This window comes from Phalacrocorax carbo, chromosome 12 (assembly GCF_963921805.1).
Source record: "Phalacrocorax carbo chromosome 12, bPhaCar2.1, whole genome shotgun sequence".
NCBI classification, from domain to species: Eukaryota; Metazoa; Chordata; class Aves; order Suliformes; family Phalacrocoracidae; genus Phalacrocorax; species Phalacrocorax carbo.
The window spans coordinates 11146885-11170221 of NC_087524.1; the positions used below are offsets into that span (position 1 = coordinate 11146885).

A 23337-nucleotide genomic window follows, 5' to 3' on the forward strand; every position below is an offset into this window, starting at 1 on the left:
TTCTCCATAGAGCCCTGTGGGTTCACTAATCTCTTTTAACTTTAGTCCCTATTCACCCACTTCAAATCTCTCCTAGGAATCAGATGCCAACAGCAAATGGTGTGAACTCTTGCAAGAAGCAAGTAGGGCAGCAAGCTGTGACTCATTGCCTGATCTGCCAGCAACAATTTCTTCCCCCCTGCATAGGGCTACCTGTCTGCTGTATCCACATGACTTGCTAGATACTCAGCTGCAAGAGTCCTAGCGAAAGGGCGGCTTTCATATGAGGTACGTTACAGGGAGGTGCCCAAACAAACAGAAAAAAGCATAACATTGTACAAATAATAATTCAGTTTATAAGAACTTTGTTACTTATGGATGGCACAGAAAAGACAAAACAAAGCAGAAACAAACATCCTGTCTCTCTGGATAAGAAAAACTGGTAATTAGCCTGATCCAAAGCTTACTAAAATCTGTACAAGCCTTTCCTCAGACCTAATGACAGTTTACAGGAGACTCTGTATAATTGTCATACATAATTATACAAAAGCTTGTTAGAGGTTTAGTGACTGAGAAGACGAATGTTTGTGACCTCTGCATTCAACAAAGTTCTGGGCTCTTACGTGATGTTACATAAGAAGATATAAATGTATTATGTAGCATTCAGCGCAAGACTAGTTTCAAGAACTCTTGAAACTAACAGAGGAAAGGACAGAAGCAGGGAGGCCAGAAAAGCAGCGTTTTAAGAAGTAAAGGAAGGGACAAACCTATGTGGGAGGACAGGATGACAATGCCCAGTGAGATATTGTTACATGATAACTGTGAAGTGTAGTCCAAATACACATGTAAATTAAGGCTCTAAGGCATCTGAGATGTTGCAGATTCATTCAGCATTCTTTCCTCCCTCCTGCATGGATTTGAACTCATTAAGTACAGCTGGAAGACATCAGTTCCTACATGAAATAAAACAGGTGCCAAAATGAATGGAATTATGCAGCCAGATTTTAACCACATCTCTTACGTGTACTTCCCCTATGCCAGACCAAGCCATGACCTTTTTTGTGCTTTCCAAAGTAACAGAAATCCTTCCATCAAGGCTAGATCCTTAAACTTACTAACATAGGTATCGATGCTCAGTCCTTAAGTGGGGGGGGGGGAGTTCCTCCATAAGGACAGGCAGACAGTGAGTGTTGATATTATTCCATGTATGACATTACCTGCAGCCACTGAGAGTAATGCTGGCAATTACTACATGATTCCCTTTTCCCCCAGTTCTCCTCTACATTAATGAATAGATATTTTGCAACCAGTAGAGGCTGACTCATCCTATCAGATGATGAAGTTCTGATAGGCTTTACAGAAGCTAAGGCTGCTTATCTTCTAGGTGCTAGATTTTTAATTCCTTCTGCTTTTTCCTTTCTCACCAAGATTTCTGCAGTTACTATTTTGGGGGGCTCTTTCTTATGGGAAGTTAGTGTATCAAACAGGGAAGAAGGAGGTAGATTCAATTCTCTACATCACATTCAACCAGAAGGCAGCAGTGCAGTCACCACTGGGTTCATTCAGAAAATTAAACGAATCAACAAGCCAATCAGGTCCCCATTGTAGGTTCAGACACGCTAATTAAATAGGAGTCATTGATGTGTTGAGTCATGTGTGCCAAGCAGCTGGGTCTTCAGGGTCAAGGTCATTGACACCACTCTGAACAGAAAAATATTTCTGGGGTGATAGGAACAATATGCCAGCCTGGAAACAATGCAGAGTTGAAGATTATCCAGGACCACCACCACTTTTTTCTACCATACTTCCATTTCCTAGTAAGCAAGATGGTACAAATCTATGCAGCACAAGTTTACTAAAGAATCAGAATTTCCCTTACTGCTTAATGGAGCTTTCCCAAGTCATCCCTTTTACTTTCTCCATTCATCAGAAGGATAAGGCAATGTTTAAAGAGCAATCAATAAAACTCAAAAGACAGTCTGTTCTCCATCTGCCATATGGAGCTTCTTGCCCTAAAGGCTACACACAAGTACAATTTTATATAATTTTCTTCTTTTTCATTTCCATAGGGCACTCCATCCAATATGGGAAGTAGCAAGTTCATTTTATAAGATAAAATATAGGTGGGTGAATTTGCTTTCATCCCACAGCAGGACTTTACGTCTATAAAGAGGTGGTATAGGGAAAAGAAACTGGACAGCTAGGCTAAAGGCACAGAAAACTTCTCAAGCATTAATTCAGCTCTCACAGCAGCTGACACCAGCCAACAACCACCTGGTGCTTTTCAGATGTCCACCATTCTGGATACTAAAAGATTATATTGCTTCAAATGATGGATACATTCACAGAAGGGAAAATAACCCACACAAACACACCCACCAAGGGCTAATAAATACCTCTATTAAACACTTCTGCTGTTTTATAAAGTCCTGGAGCCAGAAATCAGTATTAGTTGGAAGGCTACATCAGGAAAATACATGCTTAGCTTTGTTCTTATACCCTTTCTTTATCTGCTGCAGGTTCACACTAAAGACAAGATACTAGGTCAAGCGGATCTTTGATTTGATCCAAAATAGCCCTTAGTGCAACTGAAATTGACCTCTCCAAAGATCAAATCTTACTGACTTGATGGGATTACTTAATATAAAAAGCACTAGAGCACTAGCTGTTATAATAGGAGTAAACAGCCTCTGAACTTCCCTCAGCTATAAGAGATGCACTTGGATTTTGGATTTGGTTTGGAAGAAAGTTGCAATATGCAGCTCCTCTCTGTCACCAGAATCCATTTCATGAATTCTAGATCTTTCATTTTCTCCCACAACAAAACTAACAACAAACAGAAAAAATTCCCTTCTTTTCAGAGCACTAAACATCATTCTAGTAGTTACTGCACATCAAAGATAATCCGCACACTAGGCTATTATATCCCTATATAAGTTTTTTTTTCAAGCAATTTCAACAGAAATTCTGCAAATTAACAAGACTTGTTTACTCTGAGATGTTTATTCCATTTTCTTTCTAAACCAATTGACTCAGCAGGTTTCTTCTGAAACAATAAAGAGCAACTGAATATAAGAGAAGCCAACTGTCAAACCCAATGCCTTTTTAATTACATTAATAGAGGGGCTGAACAATGAATTTATACTAATTACAATACTGACCATTATTTTCTAATGGGACATAGATTGAATAGACTTCATAGCTACACTTACTGTATTTTCACCCACCTTTTCTGTTTACTTTGCATTTTGATAATGCTAAAAAGCTAAGTGGTAATAGCAGCTATCAAAATAATATCGATAGTAAGAAGAAAAGCCTAAGAAGGGTGATACTGCTTTTATATCAGTGGCCAGAAGTAATTTCTGGAGCAGATCAACAGCTAGTGGAAAGTGGTGCAGTTTGACTCAGGTCAGTGAATCAATACCAGTTTCTGCAAGCAGAAGAGCTGACTCCTCATGCAACCCCTCCAACCTTAACCATGTCTAATCTTTCCTTCAAAAACTAGATTTCCTCCCCCACCCCTCTTCGGTGCTTGTCATTTTTACCTGCCCTGAGCAATCATTTGTCCACCTTATTCTACTCTTCATGATAACTTTCCTTTGCTTTCACCTCCCAAGTCACTATTCTTATAAACAGACAGCAAACTTGCAATTTCAAGCATTTGCTATAATGATGACCTTAAAGAGATGTTTCAGATCTGTTTAATTCTATGTCAATTCTTTAATTCAAATCAACACTTCATCAAGTTAGCCTCGTACTGAACTGGGTAATTTCAAATTAATTAATGTAAAATAATCTTAGCAAAATATAAATGAGCAAATATAGCTATGAGATGCAACTACATCACAATAGCAACATTTTCTTTGAATACATTTACCTATAGAGAGTTCTGTGCTGCCAGATCAGGGTGGGCGTCTGATGTCAGAGCAGAAGTTTATTTAGCTCAGAACCCTCTCTCTGATGATGGTTAACAACAGATATCTGTGTAAGACTTCGGGAAGCATGAATTCATATTTCCTCTAAATACTCTCCTAGCATCCAACAGTTGGGATTCTGTGACTTTCTGGGCCACAGATGGCATCCTCTGTAGGCATATTTAGATCGTTTCTGAAGTATAGAAGCATTTTAAACTATTGTACTCTCTATTTCTCTTTCAATTCTGCCCAGAAATCCCATCCTGGCTGCAGAGTTTTGTTGAAATTTTTATGCTGTCAGAGAAAGTTTTTCATGCCAAATCACTGTCTTAAAATACATGTTTTGTAGTTTTAATTTCTTTACAAATTCAACTCCTGGCTCCTTATCTTACATAGTCATTGATCAAGGCAGTCTGTTTTGGCTCCTTCAGTGGGACACAATGTTCAGTTCTCTGCCTATTCCACTGTCCGATCACAGCTCTTCACCATGCTGTAAGTAGATAACAAATAGTACTGTAAGTACAACCTTCAGCTAGTCCGACTATTAGGCTTTGTTGGACTAAAACACATTTCTCAAGTCAGCTCAGCTTACTAAGTAATCCATTTGCTCACTGTGACTACTTCAGGCCTCTGATTCACTACCCTGCCTGTCTTAAAACTTGGAAATTATACCAGATTTATTACCAGACTAATGGCAAAAATGCCCTATATCACTGCATCTAGAACTAACTTTTCAGAATGTCATTAGAAGTATCTTGCCAGGAGACGATTCCTCGCAGATGACTTGTTACACACGAATTTGCTGATTCTTGATTATGCCTAACCAAATATTTCATCATCTAACAGCCACAAACCCATACCACGACAGAACACAAATCTCTCAACCTCAGCCAGTATTCTGTTCTCTGAACCATGCAGCGCTCTTGTATCACAGTAAGTTCATTCATACTCCTTCTCACTCAGATCACAAACTGGGCTGATTAACTCACAAAGAAACACTAAATAAGAAGTAGAATCCCTGTTCTGAATCCAGGGTACTTCCGGTCCAATCAAAGTACTGTGTTGAGGAAGAAAAGTCAGGAGATTAAAAGCAACCCCTCCAAGTCTCTCCTAAGACTGCATTTGGCTTCCAAACACTGTTGTGCATCATCTTAATAAAGCACTTAGGGAAATAAATCAAAGGCTATTAAAACACTTGTGACATCACACTTGCTTCTTTGAGTAACATTCACGTCTTGAATTTACAGTACATGTGTGCTGAGTAGGTGGTGGACTTTAAAGAAATAATAAAAAATGTATTGGCTTCTTCCTCCTTTGACTCCTTTACCAGAGATAAAGCAGGCTGGATTGTAATGTGCTTTTCTTACAAAAGAGTTAGCATTGTGAAAGCTGTTAACACACAAAGAGAGATTACAAAGAATAAAACCATTTACCTTTGAAAAGGGAACACTTAGAAGGGAAATTTACTGAGGTCTTAAAGTTTCTTTTTTACTACCTTCATCGTGACTAGCCTCTAAATTTTATGCTGCCTCATAACAATAGAGTATATCGTCACTCGAGCATTGGCAGGGAAGTGAAATTATATTTCCACAATGCCTGTAGTCAGTGCATACTGCTCACAGCAAAACGAGGTTGGAGTCTTGCAAGTCACAGATGTGCTTACTGGAAAGGGCCAATAATTTAATAGTCTATGATATATAAAAGTTACATTTTTAACTATGTATTAATGTTAATATGGCAAGTCATCAAAACTCTTGTTTCAGGTCATAAGATGATTTCTCTAGAGGGGCAAGAAAGAAAATTTATCCCAAAGGTAGTAGGTTTCTTACTGAGAGTTTAACACTGATAATAGCTGTCATTTATTGGGCACTGCTGGAAGCAGGCTAGGAAAAAAGGCAGACCACTTCTTGAAGGTTTCAGCAAGGAAAACTCATTCTGAGGAAGGACTGCACAAAAACCTTCACATCCTTACCTACTCCATACTACAGAAAGGCGTTGCTTCCACTTAGGCAGTGCTACCATGGAGTAAGGAGGAGAAAAGACTGCAGTTCAGCCTCCCTTACCTCCCAGAAACCACAAGAACAGGGGAGTTGAGAAGTTACAAACACATTTAGGAAAAAGGTTGGTTTATATCTTCATAACGAAACAACTATTATAAGTGAGGTTCATAAAGATTTCATTTTGCTACTACCTCTAGTGCTTCTCCCATCCAGTAGCTCTTCCTGGCAATGCCACACAGTCCATGGTCATAAAACATCATCTGTGTTGATTTTCTTTCCTTGGAAGGAGAACAGACTATTTAAAAGGAATGGTTTTCAATCTCATTTATCTTTTTGCAAGGAATAGCCTCCATTTAGGCAGAATCCAAACTAAAGATGTCATAAACTGACTCAAAGATGAGAATCCACCCTGCCTGTAAAGATACCCAAGAGTTTCTCAAGGTACTGGCAGGTACTGGATGAGAATATATCAGAAGTTTGGCTTGGTAAAGCACAGGCCAAATCTCTGTTAGGCTTCAGCCTTGGATGGAGACTGTAGGCTTATGCAGCCATGTTTCCACTCTAACTCTTCCAGGACTGGTTTTTATTAGCCAGTTTCATCCAAAACTCTCAACTCTTACTGCAGATGGGCAGGTAACATAACCCCATTACACACACATGCAATGGTGAAGAAGCTTCCCAAAGCTGTATGTAGGAAGGCTAGGACTCTCAGCTGTGGTTCTCATTCCACACCTCTAAACAGAAGATATGTTGCTTCCTACAAGCAAGGACAGAAATAGAGACCAAAAATGTGTGCTTTTCAGCCTCCTAGATTGATCCTTCAGAGCTGAGACAGCCTGGGACAATATAAACACACCTGAACTATCAGTCAGAACACAGTGACATGTTGGGAAAGCACAATGGGAGCTTAGACCTGCTTATGGATTCCTTTTATCCTCTCATCTTACAGACAGGTTTTTTAGCATACAGTTTTTCTGGCCTCCTGTTTCCCTTTTAGCTTATTTAAAAAGGTTTTGTATTGAAATGTAAAGGGACAATGCTGGCCCAATTTTGATTGCAGTCCCCTTTTCCCCAGAGGCTACAGTGCCCATCAGACTGCCAGCAGAGTGCTGTACAGATTTTAAAGCCTGCAGCTTTACAAAAATCTCTTGGGGACTCAAGACCAGCAGTCACAGCCTGCTGGGGAAGACTGGCAGCTTTTAATAGACAACAAAGAACCTGCCATTTCCTCAGACTGCCTTCCAATGTCTGTGTCCTTTCCACCCAGCTATGTTTCTCCAATATATATGGGAAATACCTGATTCCCAGTTCACTCTGAAGGGGTGTCTCTTCTCCTGTTATGCCATAGGAGCCTTTGATATGACAAAGCAGCATCTTTACATCTTGTTCACAGGGGAATCCACCCCATTGTGATTATCCTTCCAGTCCATCCTGATCTGCCTTTCCAGACAAGATATTTTAAGCAATGAAGAAGAAACCTGTCAGGAACCAAGTGTGAAGCATCTATGTTTGGGCTTTCCCATTAGTACAGCAGCTGGAACCATTCAATTTTCTCCTCACCATGTCAAAATCAGGAAATGGTGCTTTCTCCCACCACAGAAAAGCTGAGATTGTGAGCAGTAACCTGAGTCCAGGAGCTCAGGCTTGAAGGAAAAACAGAAGGAAATGAATGGGAACACATACACAGATATGTGCATAGAGTCTAGAAATACAGCAGTAAAAGCAAATTAGTAGAAAGAACAACACTGCCTTTCTGCAGGAGTTTTGCCTTGGAGAAGACTGGATATCAGTCTCTATCTCTGTTTTATTAAGTCATTTAATACACAATACATGTGGCATCTCTGAATTTCTATTACTTTTCAACTCAGATCTCTCAGAGATATCTATCTATCTAGATTACAAGATCATTGAGAAGAGGTTTTATCTTTACACCCAACTACACAGCACAGAGTAAAATGCATGCTAGGGAAATTCATGCAACTTCCTTACAGAAGAAACTCATTTGGGTGGTAGGTGAAAGTAATGGGTGAAAGAGAGAAGGAAAACTTTTTACTTCCCATTGGCAAAGCACTGTGTCTGTTTAGAGTACATTACCATTGATGTTCATAATCAACAGGACACATCTTCCCCCACCACTTAATGCATCTCACCAGTGAAATGACTCAGTGCAACAGCAGGGGGAAGCTACCAGCCAGGATAGAATAGTTTCTGAACCCCCACATGCCTCTTCCAAGACTTCATAAGGCAAAGTCGAGCTGCAAGCTAATTCCTTGTTCACCAGAATTCTAGTCTCTCTCAAATTGTCCCTGTCATACAAGCACAAACCTTCTTAGTACTGAGTATGCATAGGTCGTCAACGGTACATCCTAATGACAAGAGGTAAAATGAACATTCGTTGCCCTAGTTTCTCCAGCTCCCTGCGAAGCACAGTATTCACTAACAGTTCTGGAGCACACACACAGAGATCTGGAGTTTCACCCAGTGTCCCTGGGCCTTCCTAAAGGACTCTGGTCCTTCCTAATGAACAGCTCATGCACTGATATCCTACTTCCCCTCTGCACTCCTCAAGCATGCTGCTGCTGAGAACTATGTTGTGTTCCAAGGCACAGAAGCTGCTGGCAGGATCACACTCAAAAGCTGGCTTTGCTATCACTATTGAACACACTAGTTGATTAACTGTGGGCTTATTTCTCCTTTTCTGTTTTGTCCAATTATTATTTGGTAGTTTAGAGAAATCAGGAAAAAAAAAAAGGACACTTCCAAGTAAGCCACTATGTTTTGGTTTAAACTGTAGTCAGTTTATGCTGCACAACAAACAAACCATTAATATATATTTAAACATTCATGTTTACAGTACGTAGTTTCCAGGTGTTTCACCAAGTCCTTCAAAGGAGACCTACTGACACACATCTGGCTCCTTCTGTAGTAACAATAAACTTTGAATGTTAACCTGGATAATTCCCAAGGTGCAGATGCAGAAATATTTAGGACTTGGGTATGGAGTCCTTAAAGTTCAGATCTCATGCTAACATAATTCTCTCAGCTGGAGGAGTTCTTTGTTTACCCAAGCTCAGCCCCAAATACATTCTTTCCTTTTGTGATTAGTGGTAAGTATACCCCTCTGAAAAGAAAAGTACAATTTTACCCATCTTTGCAAAAGGAAGAGTGACTGCTTGGATATGAAAAGGATGGAAATATTGGAACATAATGGGTGTTTTGCTTTCCATTTGTGAACTGGTAACTACTGTGTCGTTTGTCCTTCCTCTTAACATATCAGCTCCAGTCTAGCTTGTCTTCGGTTATTACACAGCCACAACAGACAGATGAACCCTGTGGACCAGAACCATAGATAATTCTGCTGTGTTTTACCAATATCATTTGTGCAAACAGGTACATTCTAGGAAACAGATGTGCAAGTTCATCTTCTAATTTGCAGAACAAGAATGACAAACTGCATTTAAACACTGTATGTCTATGAAGTGACATGAACATTATGCATCTGCTATTTACAGTATATATTGATAATATATGTCAGTATTAATATTCATTATCTTGATTTACATGTTTTTTCATGCAGAAAATCGATTGGGGTTCTTTTTGATTTACTTGATAACACGCCTACGTTTCATGACTGGTTGCAACAGAGAACACATTTTTAATTTGCTTGATAAATTTGCATCATCATTAGTGCTGAATATTTTTTCTACACAGACCAGGCAATGAGAAATACATCACTAAATCATCAACAAAATCTGATCCTTCTAAATATCAGGGTGTGATTCTTCAAGCTATGTCAAGGCAGAACTTACGTGAGACGGCTGTTATGCCATAAAATGCAAGGGTTATACTGGCTCTCATTCTTCAGGAAAGGTAGGAGTGTGGTAAAATTCAGTAAAATTTAAGTTTCCTGCTAAATTAGGATCTATTTAAGCATCTGCAGTATGTTGTTTCCTAGGTAGATCTTTTTGGTTTTTTGGGTGGGTTTTTTGTTTGATTGGTTGGTTTTTCTACCCTCCCACCCCTCCCACCCCCACTTTATTGGAGCTCTTTTTGATAGCAGGCAAAACATCCCAGGAAACTTTGGCAACCACTAGAAGAATTAACTGTGCAAGACGTTTTTATTACTGTTAATCTCCAGGGTAAAATGAGCCCCCTCATGTAAAAAATTGGTAATTATAGAAACTGCTAGGTTCCTAGTGGTCCTGATGCCTGAACAGTATGCCATCACACAGGAAAAAGGCTGCGCTCAGCTCCACACTCAGTCAGGGCATGAAATCCATGTTCTAAGCCCGCTTCCAGTGTGAGCAGATCTCCCATGGCGATCAAACTGTAAAAAGATACTGCTTCCTGCATGAATAGCTGAGTGTGCAAACTCATCCTTTCTTCCCCCCCATTGTCCTCCAGCATCTATACACAGAGCAGCCAGTGGTTCATATGTTTGCAAGAGCAAAAATGAAAAAAATTAAAATAAAGGACACAAGGAAATGTCATTGTTAGAACTTCACTAAACGCTCATGGGAGATAATGTAGCAGCATTTATCAAGCTCTGATATTCAGTTAAGAGACTTAACTCACACTGAGCAACTGAAACACCATATTTATAGATAAAAGCATTTCAAATAGCCCTTTTCAAGTTCCCCTTCCCCACAAAACTGCTGTTTAAAATGTGATTAATGAGACTTTCCTTCCTCTGTCTTTGTCAGTTCCTCTCATATGGATTTGCTTCTTCTACCTGCTTCAGCTAAGAGACCTTAATCTGCTGTTGCAGAACACACCGTGTCACTAAGCCACAAGTTATGACCTTATTAATGTGGCTCAGCAAGTAGAAAATAAGTGTGAGCTGAGAACAACCCATCTGCAAAACAGAGGTAAGGAGCCAGCATAAAATGTGCAGAAGAATTATGAATACAATAACAGACATATCCTGGAAATTCCCCTCAAAGGAAGTAAGCAACAATAGCAACAATCCTTCAAGTCTCCTGTTGCAAGAACTCTCTAGTCTAGAGAAAAGCATCTTCACAAATACATCAACAATACTGAAGATGACATGGGTGGCTATAGCTCCGATCTGTAGACTGGGCATTGTTACCTAGCAAGGAGCCAGAAAATTGCATCCAGAAACATAAATATGTGAGGCTTCAAAGCATCTATAGTATTTATAACCACATAGCTGCGGTCAACTCACCGCCGAGACCTTCCAAGCAACAAGATTCAAGTGAGGAAAAGATGTCTAACAGATCATCTGGCTAATATTGCAAGGTTGTGTTGAGATATGATCCTCAGCCTACATCTACATCTCTCCCAGAGGCTTCTATCCCTAGAGCAGCTGCAAAAGAAAAGAACACATTCCTATTGGCCACTGTTCCTTTACAGTATCTGACATATTAACGCAAACCCATCTTCAACAGTTTTCACCAAAACACTCCCATGTGTATTGGCAATTATTGGACTACCCAACATACAGATGTGACACCACAGTACTTAGACCTTAGTACCACATACCTTGGTCTACTTTAGCCCAATATCTTGTCTCGCGCAGTGGCTGAGAGCAGAAGAGGATAAGAACTCTGTAAGGAGAGTGAATTCTTTATTTCATCAGGTTGCCCCATGGAATAAATGAAGGTTATTCCTATACTGAGAGGCAGAGATGCTCTGAGGATCTGATTCTTCTCTGGCTTACATACTCAGCTTCCCTTCTTGAAAGGACAATGTTGCAAAATGATGTGAATTGGTGGTGTTGGAAGGTGGGGATGAGTAAACTGATGGAGAGGTTAAGACACTAGTTCAAGGTTTAAAAAAAAAGGCCATGAAAAAGCTAGAAACAGCCTTGGAGTTCTGAGAATTTTTATCTTGCTGTGACCTCTGTAATATTTATTACCAGGCAATCTTCAAAATATTGCAGATGCCACTTAGCTAAATCCATTCTAAGCTCTCTGGGGGCAGGGAGGAAGGCATCTATTAACACCCCCTGCTTTACTTATGGGAAGTTAAAGCTAGATCTATACAAGGCACAGGTATTTTTCAAAGTCCTTGGGATTCCTTTATGGCATATGTGCTAAAGCTTCCTCACTGCAGAAACCAGGAGCAGTGAAGGACAGGCTGGAAGCGCTAAGCACTCCTGAATTGGGGAGCTCGAAGTTCAGACACAGTGTTTGGGTATGTGAGTATCATCAATAACTTCCAGAACTAACACAGCAACAGATTGCAATTGAGAACATAAATGCTCTCAAACCAAGCAAACTACATCTTCCTACTTTCTGGCTGAAAAGCAAAGTTTAATTACTGCTATTTTTACAGCAAGTTCCAAGAAATTACTCATTCCTGACCAAATACAGAGCTATAAGAAGGCAAAGAGGTGAACAGCAGCATTCATTGCTTGTCAGCCTCTCAAGGCCCTGAGGGAAAGTGTCCTGCACACACATCTGTCCAGAGCATCATATTTACACAAACAGAAAAGGATTAGTACTTCCCCACAGCTGTCCGCAACTCATGGATACCATAGTCACTACTCTGACATTTTAATTTATTGGAAACGTAAGCTTATCTTACTCCAGTGGTAAAAAACATCATCTCCTAACTCTTATTGCTTAATCCTCTTTGTGATCTGAGAGATATCTAGGAAAGGAAGAGAAATAAATCCAATACACTCAGTTAATTGCTCAGTGACAGATAATCTTTTCTCCTCCGTTTTCTTCCTCTCATACAAAAAGAGTAACAAAAAGTAAATAAAAAACTCTCAACTAAAACTATGTAAAAAGTCTGCTGAGAGGATAACAGCATAATTAAAGTCAGGCCCAGCCTGATGCAAAATCTCATTTACTGTTTACAGAAGCAGCAGCTCACTTGCCATCCAAAACTCAGCACAGAGCCTTACCACTCTAGAAGATCGTATAGATTCTCCCCATCTCTTTTCTCTCACTGTATTTCACCCCCTCCTGTCTGTCAACAGTGGTCTATTAATTCATTGGTAGTTTTAGAAGGGCGATCTCCATCCATTAGGGCTGCAGCCAGCTGTAGTTAAACTGGCTGAAAAATTACAAAGAAATGCCATCCTAGCAGGCTGTAGTGTGTTTATAAAGAAGACAGATTCATATCTTGTAGGCGATGGCATAGTTGTGTTATAGATGGTTACAGTCCCATCAGTCACAGGACTGCTTAAATCACCCAACTACACCTTCGAATGACAGATGTGCTTATAACCAGCTATAGCATAAATGACTCGTGTCTGTGACACGCTTCTAAACAGCCCCTCATCATTCATCAGCCTTTTGAGAATACACTCTGCACAGGAGGCGAAAGTGGTATTTCTTTGTCATGTATTTAAGGCAGAGATTCCTCTTCAGTTGTGGGTACCTGCAGAACTGTCTTTCTCCTCTGTCCTTCAGAAACAGAACTCTTGACATCAGAAATCAAGCCAGACATGAGATCATGCTTTCTTCCACTCCCCAGCATCAAAGCTAGAGGAACAGAATAAATTAAAGTGCAAGATATGTTTCTCCACTTCTCTCAATTCTATTTTTTCCTATCCTTTTTAAACAAGCAGGGAGATTTACATTAACATCTCTTAAGCAGCCAGAATGGACAACAGCTAATAATCTATCAGGTGCATTGAATAATAAGATGTGTCCATCTTGTAATTTCTTTCCATTACACTAGGAACAGCGAAGCTGTCCTGGGATCTTCACAGATATTTATTAGCAACCTTAAGGCATGCCTGCATGGCGAACAGGGATCTAACAGCAGAGCTAGACTCAGGGCAGAGCACAAGGTAACCACCTGAGGCTTATGTAAGGCACAACAGGATCAAGGAATGACAACGAAGTGCATGGCAACTTTCAGAGCAGTCATGAGCACTGAAGAGCTGATCAAGAATGATGGACCACTGCAAAGACAAGTGGGTTGATTTTAGCTATCCCAGTTCTTCTTCAACATTTCCCAGTTGAATCATTTGCCCAGGGATTCCGGATGGTTGGCCATGAAACTGTAACCAAGTCCTGACAAGAGACTTGTGCCAAGGGAACCCAAAGGTGATGGGTTCAAAGTAAGACAAGTGGTTCCTCAAATAACCATGGAACTGCTTGCTCTGAGATGTCACAGGTACTAAAAATTTTAACACACTCCAAGAGATATTAAAGCTGTAGTGAGATGGTTGTTGGTCTCTTCTTCCAAGTTAATAGCGATAGAATGAGAGGAAATGGCTTCAAGTGGCTTCAGGGAAGGTTTAGATTGGATATTAGGAAAAGTTTCTTCACTGAAAGAGTGGACAGGCATTGGAACAGGCTGCCTAGAGAGGTGGTGGAGTCACCATCCCTGGGGTGTTAAAAAAACATGTAGACCTGTCACTTCAGGGCATGGTTTAGGAGACATGGGGGTGTTGGGTTGACCTGGACCTGATGATCCTAGAGGACTTTTCCAACCTTAATGTGTCTATGATTCTATGAAAGTTAGCTCATGGGATATTAATCCCCTGGTATATACTAAAACAAACAAAATAAATTATCCAGACCCTGACAGACCTTAAACTGAAGGTTGAGGAAGCACCTTAAACTTCAACCCTAAGAATGATTGCTAGAAGAATACAAGGAGGAAGAGTCATATATGATAAGCCTGTTTAAATATTCTTTCTTAGACTGATTTTTGGTAATAGGATACTGGGCTAGAGGAAACAATCATGCTATTACTATGTTATTAATCACATTCCGATGTTAGGACTGTCTGAAGTCTGGGAAAGTGCACTGCACTCACTGGCTCTAGGACTGCTACTTTGCTAAAGCCCCAGCTTCTGGTACATCCTCCAGCGACATCCCCACAGTCCTTTCTTTTTTAACCAGTGTAAAACATATGCCATTGCGGCATGCTCCAAAGACACCAACTCTGAAACAGACAACAGTATAAGGTCATCACAGCACAATTTTGTGCCCACATTCATACACCTCAACAAAAAATGTGTTTTCCACTCTGCTATGGCTGTCCTGTTTTCAGTCCTAAACCAGTATCTCAACACCATGCTGCATTGTATCACATGAGTAAAGTCATTCTTCAACACTGTCAGCAGTGAGGAAGGATGTCTCTCCACATGGTGAAATACCATACTTTCGCCAATGACTGAAGAAAAAGAGATAAATACTTCTCAGGGTGCAACAACTGAGGGTAGTAAGAGGAAATTAAAGAAAAAAATGTATTTCACATTTATGAATATTCTTTCTTGAAACCACTGAGATTAAACACTCTAGCCCAAACCCCCTTCAGAAAATGTTGCCATAGCCACAGTCCTGAAAGGCCTTTACTATGGTGTGCAGACCATAGTAAAGGTAAAGGTAGTAGAGAGAATAGGATAATTTTTTATCTCAAGCCATAACAGCAACATATATGAACATGAAAGATCTGATTATCCCCCACAGCAGGATGAAAAACCATTAGTCCAACCCCACAAAATACTAATACTTTTTAGTGTCCCTGTTGCTGTTCAGAACAAGTCCTCTAAGTTTTGTATTTCGTAGGGATTTGGTTGGTGGTTGGTTTTTTGGTTTTTTTGGGGGGGGGGGAGGGGGATGGGTTGTTCGTTTGTTTTGGGTTTTCTTCTGTTCATTTCTTCAGGCCAGTGGGTAGAGCACTAGACTGAGTTCAGAATATATTCCATGTTAAATCCCTTCTCTATTTTTCTCTTAAAATCCTGCTCAATTCCTTGAACAGAAAGGCTATTTTTCCTCCTTTTGACCCAAAACTCTTCCTTGGAAATGAAAAACCTTTCCTAAACAGGTTTATTAAAACAAGTTCATCCTAACAAGTTTTAGTTTAAAACACCCAGAGTTCTTGTATCAAGACGGCAGCCTGTCTACCCCCATCAATGACCTGCTTACAAAGCCCCTAGACTTCCCATTAAAGTTTCACAGATCGAACCATGAGAAAACCTCCCTTTCATCTGTTATAGCTCATGGTACCACTAGGGACACGTGAAGTAAGCACCCCTTAGATCTGTTTTTCAGAGAGATAAAACAGGCACCATCTGCTCTCATTGAATCCAAATAACAGCCTTAAGAAACAGACCATGGCCCTGCTCTTCCCTTTGGTTCACAGGGTGCATGATATGCTTTGAAATCATTAAAGTATCAAGGCATTCCCTATAAATCAGTCTAGTAAGTCAGCATTGCACAAGTGGAAATCAGTTCTCTGGTACTAATACTAGCAGTTCTGAATAAACAGACATTGAATAGTCACTCACAGGTATTCCCCCAGTCTTAGTAGCACTGACTTTTCGTAAGGATTATTTGGGCAGTAGACAGCCATGAGATCCTTCATTATAAACAAGGACTTCAGGCTGTTGAGTTCTCCTAAAAATAAACCAATTGATTGATTGGATCCTGAATAAGATGGGAAAGGGTTTATCAAATGATAGCACGTTCATGAGGTACATTATCCAGCTGAAACAAGACAATCAGACTTCAGCCTCTTTGTCCTTTAGTATGAAAGAATTGAAATGAGAGACAGAGAGGGTTTAGTTACAAACCTCCCAGCACATTTTAAAAAATCCAATTAAATTCAATAAAAGAATTGTATCAGGCTCTTCCTATTTAAGTAAGGTGGTAATTATTAACTCAATTTATCTCCATACCTCCAAAGAGAGCTCTCTGTGATGCTTCCCAGGTTGTAGTCATACAGCTTTGTCAGAATTAGAATCACCTGAAGGCAAAAGAAGAAATCATGGTTAGTCTCAAACAATTACAATCTCATAGAACTAAAATGACCCTAGGGAGGTCTTCAGATTCCTTTAATGGGTGCTTAACATAATTGAATGAATTGTTAAAAGCATTTGCATAAACTGACGTGGGAAGTATTTGCAGAGATGTATGTTGAGCCAATCAGAACTTTTCTTGCTCAGCTCCTCTGCATGATATCACCAACAGGTTCTTCCCTTATCCCCAGGAGGCAGAGTGCAGTGGGAAGAAGCTGACATGTTAGACATAATGTTTCAGGATACAAGATGAGATCTGCTGTATGCAGTAGAAATAGCAATTACTTTCTGCTCTGTTTCACAAGCACTGAAACTGCTGATCTTGTTCACAGCTGTGGTGCACAGATATCCTACTGGCCTGTCTCCAGTCAAACTCTTTGGTTGTAGCAGGGGATATAACACAAGCAAACGATCACCAGTTTTGGACTTGGAGACACAGACTGGGCATCAGGAAAAAAACTGTTCAACACTAGGAGAGCCTACCCAGAATATCTGTAAAGCTTCCATCCTTGGAGGTTTTAAAGACCTGGCTAGACAAAGTCATGGCTGACCTCATCTGTAGCTGGTGATGACCCTGCTTTGAGTAACAGGTTGAACTAGGGAGCTCCAAATGTCTCTAACAACCAATATTTTTATGCCTTCAGCAAAAAGTTTTAGATGTAGCCAGAATGGAAGTGTGTCCAGGTTTAGAAGTTTTATTAGCTCTTTTGATAAACAGCTTTTCCCTCCTACCAAAACCGACACGTCTAGAATAAAGTTATCTTACCGGGGGGAGGAAAGTAATTTTAGCAAATAGAATTTCCAGCAAAACACTTCAGCTTGCTCTTTTATTAATATCTTAAAAACAAAACAAAAAAAACCCCAAAACAAAACAAAACCCAACCCCACCAAATCTGTCGAGATGATGGGCTCCTTTAACGAAGACCTACATTTGGGACATAAACTACCAGACCATTACTATTACTACTAATCTGTTTTACATTTGTCATTGACAGGTCACTGTATAACTTATCCATCTCTCTATCCCATTAAAACTGCAGTAAATTAAAGAGGCACAATGCTTCTTATCTGACAAAAACCCTGATCTATATACCTCTACATTATTATTTTCAGCCTGGGTTCCTAAGAAATGAGGCTCAATAATGCACATTGCCCAGCTCCCTTGATAACATCACCAACTTCAACTAATCTGGCAGAGAAGCAAAGGACTGGAGGTAATTCAGTCCCTATAAGCCCTGTGCAAACTCCCACCAGCATGGCAGAGGAACAGCCACGTGGCTCCTTGCACGAGGGGGAGAAGAACAGTCCCCATCACTGCCATTTCTGAAGACAAAAGCCGTCCCGCCTCTGACACACAAATAGCTCCAAACCAGCCACACCAGCAACAGCCTCCTTCCAATACATTCAGCTTGTGAGACAGAGCAGAAAGCGTGACAATGCAGGAGCTGAGGACATAAGTGAGCACATAGTTACTGCAATAGAGAAAGGTATAGGGGACAGAGCACACGCATCTAACAGGCATCTGTTTCTACAGCATAACTCTTAAATCCATCACAACAGAGAAGGAGGCTGCCCAAAGCATTTCCTATCTGCACAAACACAAGTCATGTGCAGCTGATAAGAGAAACGGGAGAGGCACCTGAAAAAACAGTGGTTTACCAGGGCTAACCATCATCAAACATCCTCCAGAAGAAAAGCAGCCTCCTTATTATCTGCCCCCATTTTAGCCTCCCACTTCCCGCTACGCCCACTTACTGCTTTATGTCCAAAATGACAGCCTCAACCTGCTATCCATGAATAACTGGCTGCAAACTCAGGCTATCAAAATGCAAACCCCATCAGGCAGATGGCAAGGAAGGGGGCAACACCCTGACTTTGTATCTCAGTGCACCACACAAGTGGCTCCACAGAGAAACGCAGAATGTGGAAGAGCGTTGCCGGGGGTGTGCGATGCCCGGGGGTGTGCGATGCCCGGGGCTGCCCCCGGCCTGCCCTGGTCCCCGGCTGGGTGTGGGACAGGCCCCAGCTGCCCGCGGGGGAGCCGCCAGCCCGCACAGCCCCTCGCCCTGGCATGGGCCCGGTCACAGCGGTGCTGAGGGCAGCCCTGGGCAGAGACCTGGGCCTGCCCAAGGCTCCCCCCAGCGGCAGACCTAGCCCTGAACTCCCGAGTGAACCCCCAGTCTGTCCCCAGGTCCTGATTTCCTCAGCGTCTCCCTCACATTTTCCCCCGCCAGCCCTGCCCCATGGGCCTTGCAGTGGCAAGCCACCCCGTAGCCCCTCCAGGCAGCCTGACCAACCCCAGACCCCACCATGTCCCCCAGCAACGCCCACCCTGTGGCAACTGGGGACAGATCCACGGTGACCCCAACGCACCAAGTGCCATGTACCCCTGAAATAGCCCCACAGTGGCTCCTGCCTTGGCCCAGGGCCTGGAGGACTACATGCATCCCCCGCTACATTGGGGGTGGTTCACACAACATCCATGACCCCCCCCACTGCTCCCCGGGCACCCTGACATGGATATCCCCTTCTTTCCCCAAAACACACAAGCCCACTACCATCCAGGAGGTTCCTCCCTCTAGTCTGGAGAGTACCTCTTTGAAGAGGTGGCCAACATGCAAAGCACCAGCCACCTGCCAAGGCATCAGATGGCAGAGCTGCAGCAGGGACATATGCTTTGCAAAGGCTTGTGCCAATTAGGGCTTTATATGTGCTAAATTTCAATCTCGACCCTCCCAGGAATACTTATTGGTGACAGCAGGGCAGCTGTCTGCTCCAGATACAGAACCATGCCACTGCCATCCCTCACAGCCCCCTCTGAATGGCTCTATAAATCCCCTGCTTAACAAATAAATACTAACTTGGGCGGGGGGAGAAGATAAAAAGGAAGATGAAGGGGTGCGCACATAAAGCCTTTCTGAATAACTACTCTTCTGATGAAAGGTAGCAGTGAACTCAATGAAATTCAGCGCCAGCCTGTGTGGAGACCTTCAGACAATGTGGGAGTTGCATGCACCCTCAGCTTCAAGCCTCCCTTGGATCTGAAAGGAGCTGGACAGTTGCAAGACGGTTGCTTATATCTTTTTCCAAGCCTTGTCTTCTCTTGGCCCTCTCCTCCTTACTGGAGGAACCAGAGATGTAAATGACTCTAAAGAATATTCCCCCAATTAATATTTTGACATGTGGTACTTTTAGAAGGAGACCTAAGTATAGTAGGGCATAGAAACTCAGATGAGTAAATAGGAAAAATAGTGGGGTTTTCTCCCCATTCTTTGCCACTGGTTGATGTAATCCTGAGGAAGATCACAGAAGAATCAAGAAACACCTTTCCCCATCTGTAAACCCAAGAATTATAATTGGCTCATTTTTGTGGAATACTAAGCTTAGCAGTGCATTATTACCGGTGTAAAATAGACTATGAATTATTTTTCACAAATTACTCAGATTTTTTACATTTTTCCAACTGAGGGAAGCTCACAAATCTCAAAACTTCCATGAAAGAAAACTCCATTGAGAATTTTAATCTCCTCTCCTGAGAAAAAAAAATTGTAATTGACACTCAAAAAAATATAAAATGACAAAAATTAAAAGTGCCAATATGAAAAATCAAAATATTTTACTTCCAGAGAACTGAAATGCCTCTTTTGTTCTTTTTTTTCTTCCCCCAGAAATTTCAGTAAAACCCACACAATCTTAGAGTACTCTAGTACTCTTGGAATTGGTGGGGGGGAAATACCTAGCTGCATTCCATCAAACTTCTTTTTGATATAGCTCTAACAATCCTTTTGCAGAGGCAACCCTGGACCCACCCAAACATGCATGTTAGTTGCAGACTAGCTACATCTAGAATCCTAAATAATATTGCTATATCCTGACTTCTTAGTAAACTTAGGATAAAATCTTAACATTTAATATTTCCAAGCTAATATCTGTATTTGGCACCATGCTGTGGCATACATATGCACCAGTTTGTTGGGTAATAGCTTAGATGTCTCCACTTGGTACAGATATCGTATTTCCAAAACACATAAAGGCTTTCCTGCAGGAAGCTTTCTCATTCTTTGTGGACCCGAATCAGCTCCCAGATACCTTTAAGCCTATCTCCAGTTTCAGCAGTTTCCTTGTGTCATTTACTGTGGTTCAAATACTAGCAAGAGATCTGCTCAAACACATATGTGCAAAACAAACAAGACAGTGGGCAGAAAATTAGTTATTTCTGCCCTACAGTTCAGTATTATCTATTCCCCTTTGTAATGATATTTGAATAACCTATGCAAGGCCATGATTTTGGTTATATTTACTTTTTCAGAAAACATATTTCTCCTTTGCTGTTCTCATTTCTTTGTTATTTATCCTGCAAAGGTTAGTTCATGTTTAAGATTGTTTCTTTTTTTTTTTTTCTCCTCTCTCTCTGTGGCTGTCACAATGTAGTACTGAAGAACCTAAGGAACAGAGACATGCATATTATGTTGTTCTAAATGTCAGAATAGGGGCTGTGAAGAAGCACAGTCATGAAATATATTGGCTTGCCTTTTTTTATTTCTTCCTTTGTTTTTCTTTTCTGGGACTGTGTGTTTTTCTCCCTTCTTTACCACTTACCAATCAATGCAAGCTAACAAGAACAAGAAGAAAAGAACAAGCAAATTAGAGATACAATGAAAAGGAGCTGAAATTCCAGTCTTAGGTCAGCTCTGCTGTGAATACAGATAATCCTTCCTGTTGCATAGAATGCAAGGCTTCAGAAAGTCTGTTCTTCATTAGGATCAGCAGTTGATGTGGGTTATTCTGCCATAGAAGGTAGGGGAGAGAAGGAGAGGTGAAACTTAATCACTTCTGCAGTTAGACCTCAGAGCAAAAAGATATTTGATCCTGGGTTCACCACATCCCCAGTGAATGCACTAACCACCAGGTATAACATTAAAAATGTTTTGTTACTTATACAAAGTGGAAAAGCCTCAGGAGGCAAGAAACAGTCAGAAGGCTTGGTGGGTTACCACACTCACCTGGGAGAAGACAGACTGATGAAAGAGGTACTTAAACCCGGCTCACCTGTCTCCCAAAGGAAACCACTTCCCAGTAGCTATTCCAGAAAGGACAGGGTATTTGCATGTTTGACACCATCATGCTTTTCTTCAAAACAAAAAAGCATTTTCAAGGAAAATGCACTTTGTTAATCACTCCTGACCTGTGATTGCTTTTTAAGACTTGGGATGTGAAGGCCCATCTAGAGGTTTCAAGATGGAAATCAGTGGCTGGACAGAAAAGACTGCTCTGTGAATTTGCCAGTTTAGGCCCTAGGAGGCTCCTTGCTATCTTGGGAGAAATTCTTGGATAAGCATGGCTCAATTTTTCCCAGACCTACCTTGTCTCATGTTCAACTGGCCCACACGGTCTCACCACACCCTTCCTTGCATTCTGACCTGGCTTAAATCTTTGTCTTGACCTTGCTTTCAACTGTTCTCGAATGCATCTAGCAAGGCTCCTACAGGGTATAGGCCAAAACTCATCCTTTGCTGCAGGGCCACGTCTAAATGTAGTGCAAGAATTACCTTTAACCCGACTTTTTTCCCCTGGCAAAAATATTTAGTCTCATCAAACAATGCTGAACTAGCTGGCCAGGAAGGTAGTGAACAGAAGTCTGCACACTGCTGCTGATCAGGTTCATGACACATTGGGAAGGAAGCGACAGGCTACACAGTGGCTGTGTAACTCATCTGCTACTAGCACTGTGTGTCCAGAAAGCAAGCGAGTCCACACTGAGCTACTTCTGCCACAGCTACACAGAAACCAGTACCTGAGCCAGCTACTAGCACACTAGGTCAGGGGCCTGTAACACCTCGCACTACTCACTGACAACTGCAGATTTACTCCTGGGAACACTACGTGAGCACTGTGTTAAAACATATTCATACTTATTCAAGCTAGACCGAACAAGGACGTGGACTGTAGCAATCGTCGTGTTCAAGGTTTGATCATCATTATTAAAGGCCCACTAAGCAAAGTGGTCTGTGATAATCCAACCCAATCTCATTTATACCAACAGTGCTCTCATCTTGGACACATTTTACAAGCTGTATTCTCACCACCACCCCCAGGACCTCCCTGCAAATGCTTTCCACAGTGTAACAGGGTACTCAATTCAACCAAACAACTTTTACAGCTCCATGGTGATAGAGGTTTTTCAAACAGAAGAATACAATCACATTTTCAAAGGTGTTTACTATAACTTCTTGGGCTCTGATCGTTACAATGACAATGTTACCTCTAGACTGGCCTAAAACTGTGCCAGAAAGATTTGTCCTACAGGATTCAAGTGCTGATTTCAAAATCACAACAGACCTTTGCTTATGAAGGCAAAAACATCACCTCTGCTTTAATGTTTTCAGGCTTGCTTGCTTTGCATGTATGTTTGCATCTGTTTCAGTCAAGACTGCAGCTGTCTTGGGATAAGCCACAGAACTAAAACATTCAGTCAACAGTCCACTTCCCTGACTTGCACAACATTATCTCTCAGCATTACTCAACATTTTGTTGAAGTAATTTGAAAGTAATGCAAATGGTATATTTGATAAAATATTTCTAATACCTGACTGCAAACAACCTACAGCAGCTTTCTGAAACAGTTAGAAAATCTGTTTCTTCCGTAGACTGTTAGTGCAGTCATTGGACATCTCTTTTTAACCACTGAAGTCACAGTAAAAAAAAGGCATGT

At 41.2% G+C, this 23337-nt stretch overlaps 1 protein-coding gene across 4 annotated transcripts in view; it reads right to left on the bottom strand.

Moving 5' to 3' along the window:
- Positions 1-23337, bottom strand: part of SORCS1 (sortilin related VPS10 domain containing receptor 1) — a 306065-nt gene that overhangs the window by 193670 nt on the left and 89058 nt on the right. For all 4 annotated transcript variants that reach the window (XM_064464114.1, XM_064464113.1, XM_064464112.1 and 1 more), the window contains exon 2: positions 16506-16573. In XM_064464114.1, the coding sequence (XP_064320184.1) occupies positions 16506-16573 (68 nt within the window). The remainder of the gene's footprint in view (positions 1-16505; positions 16574-23337) is intronic.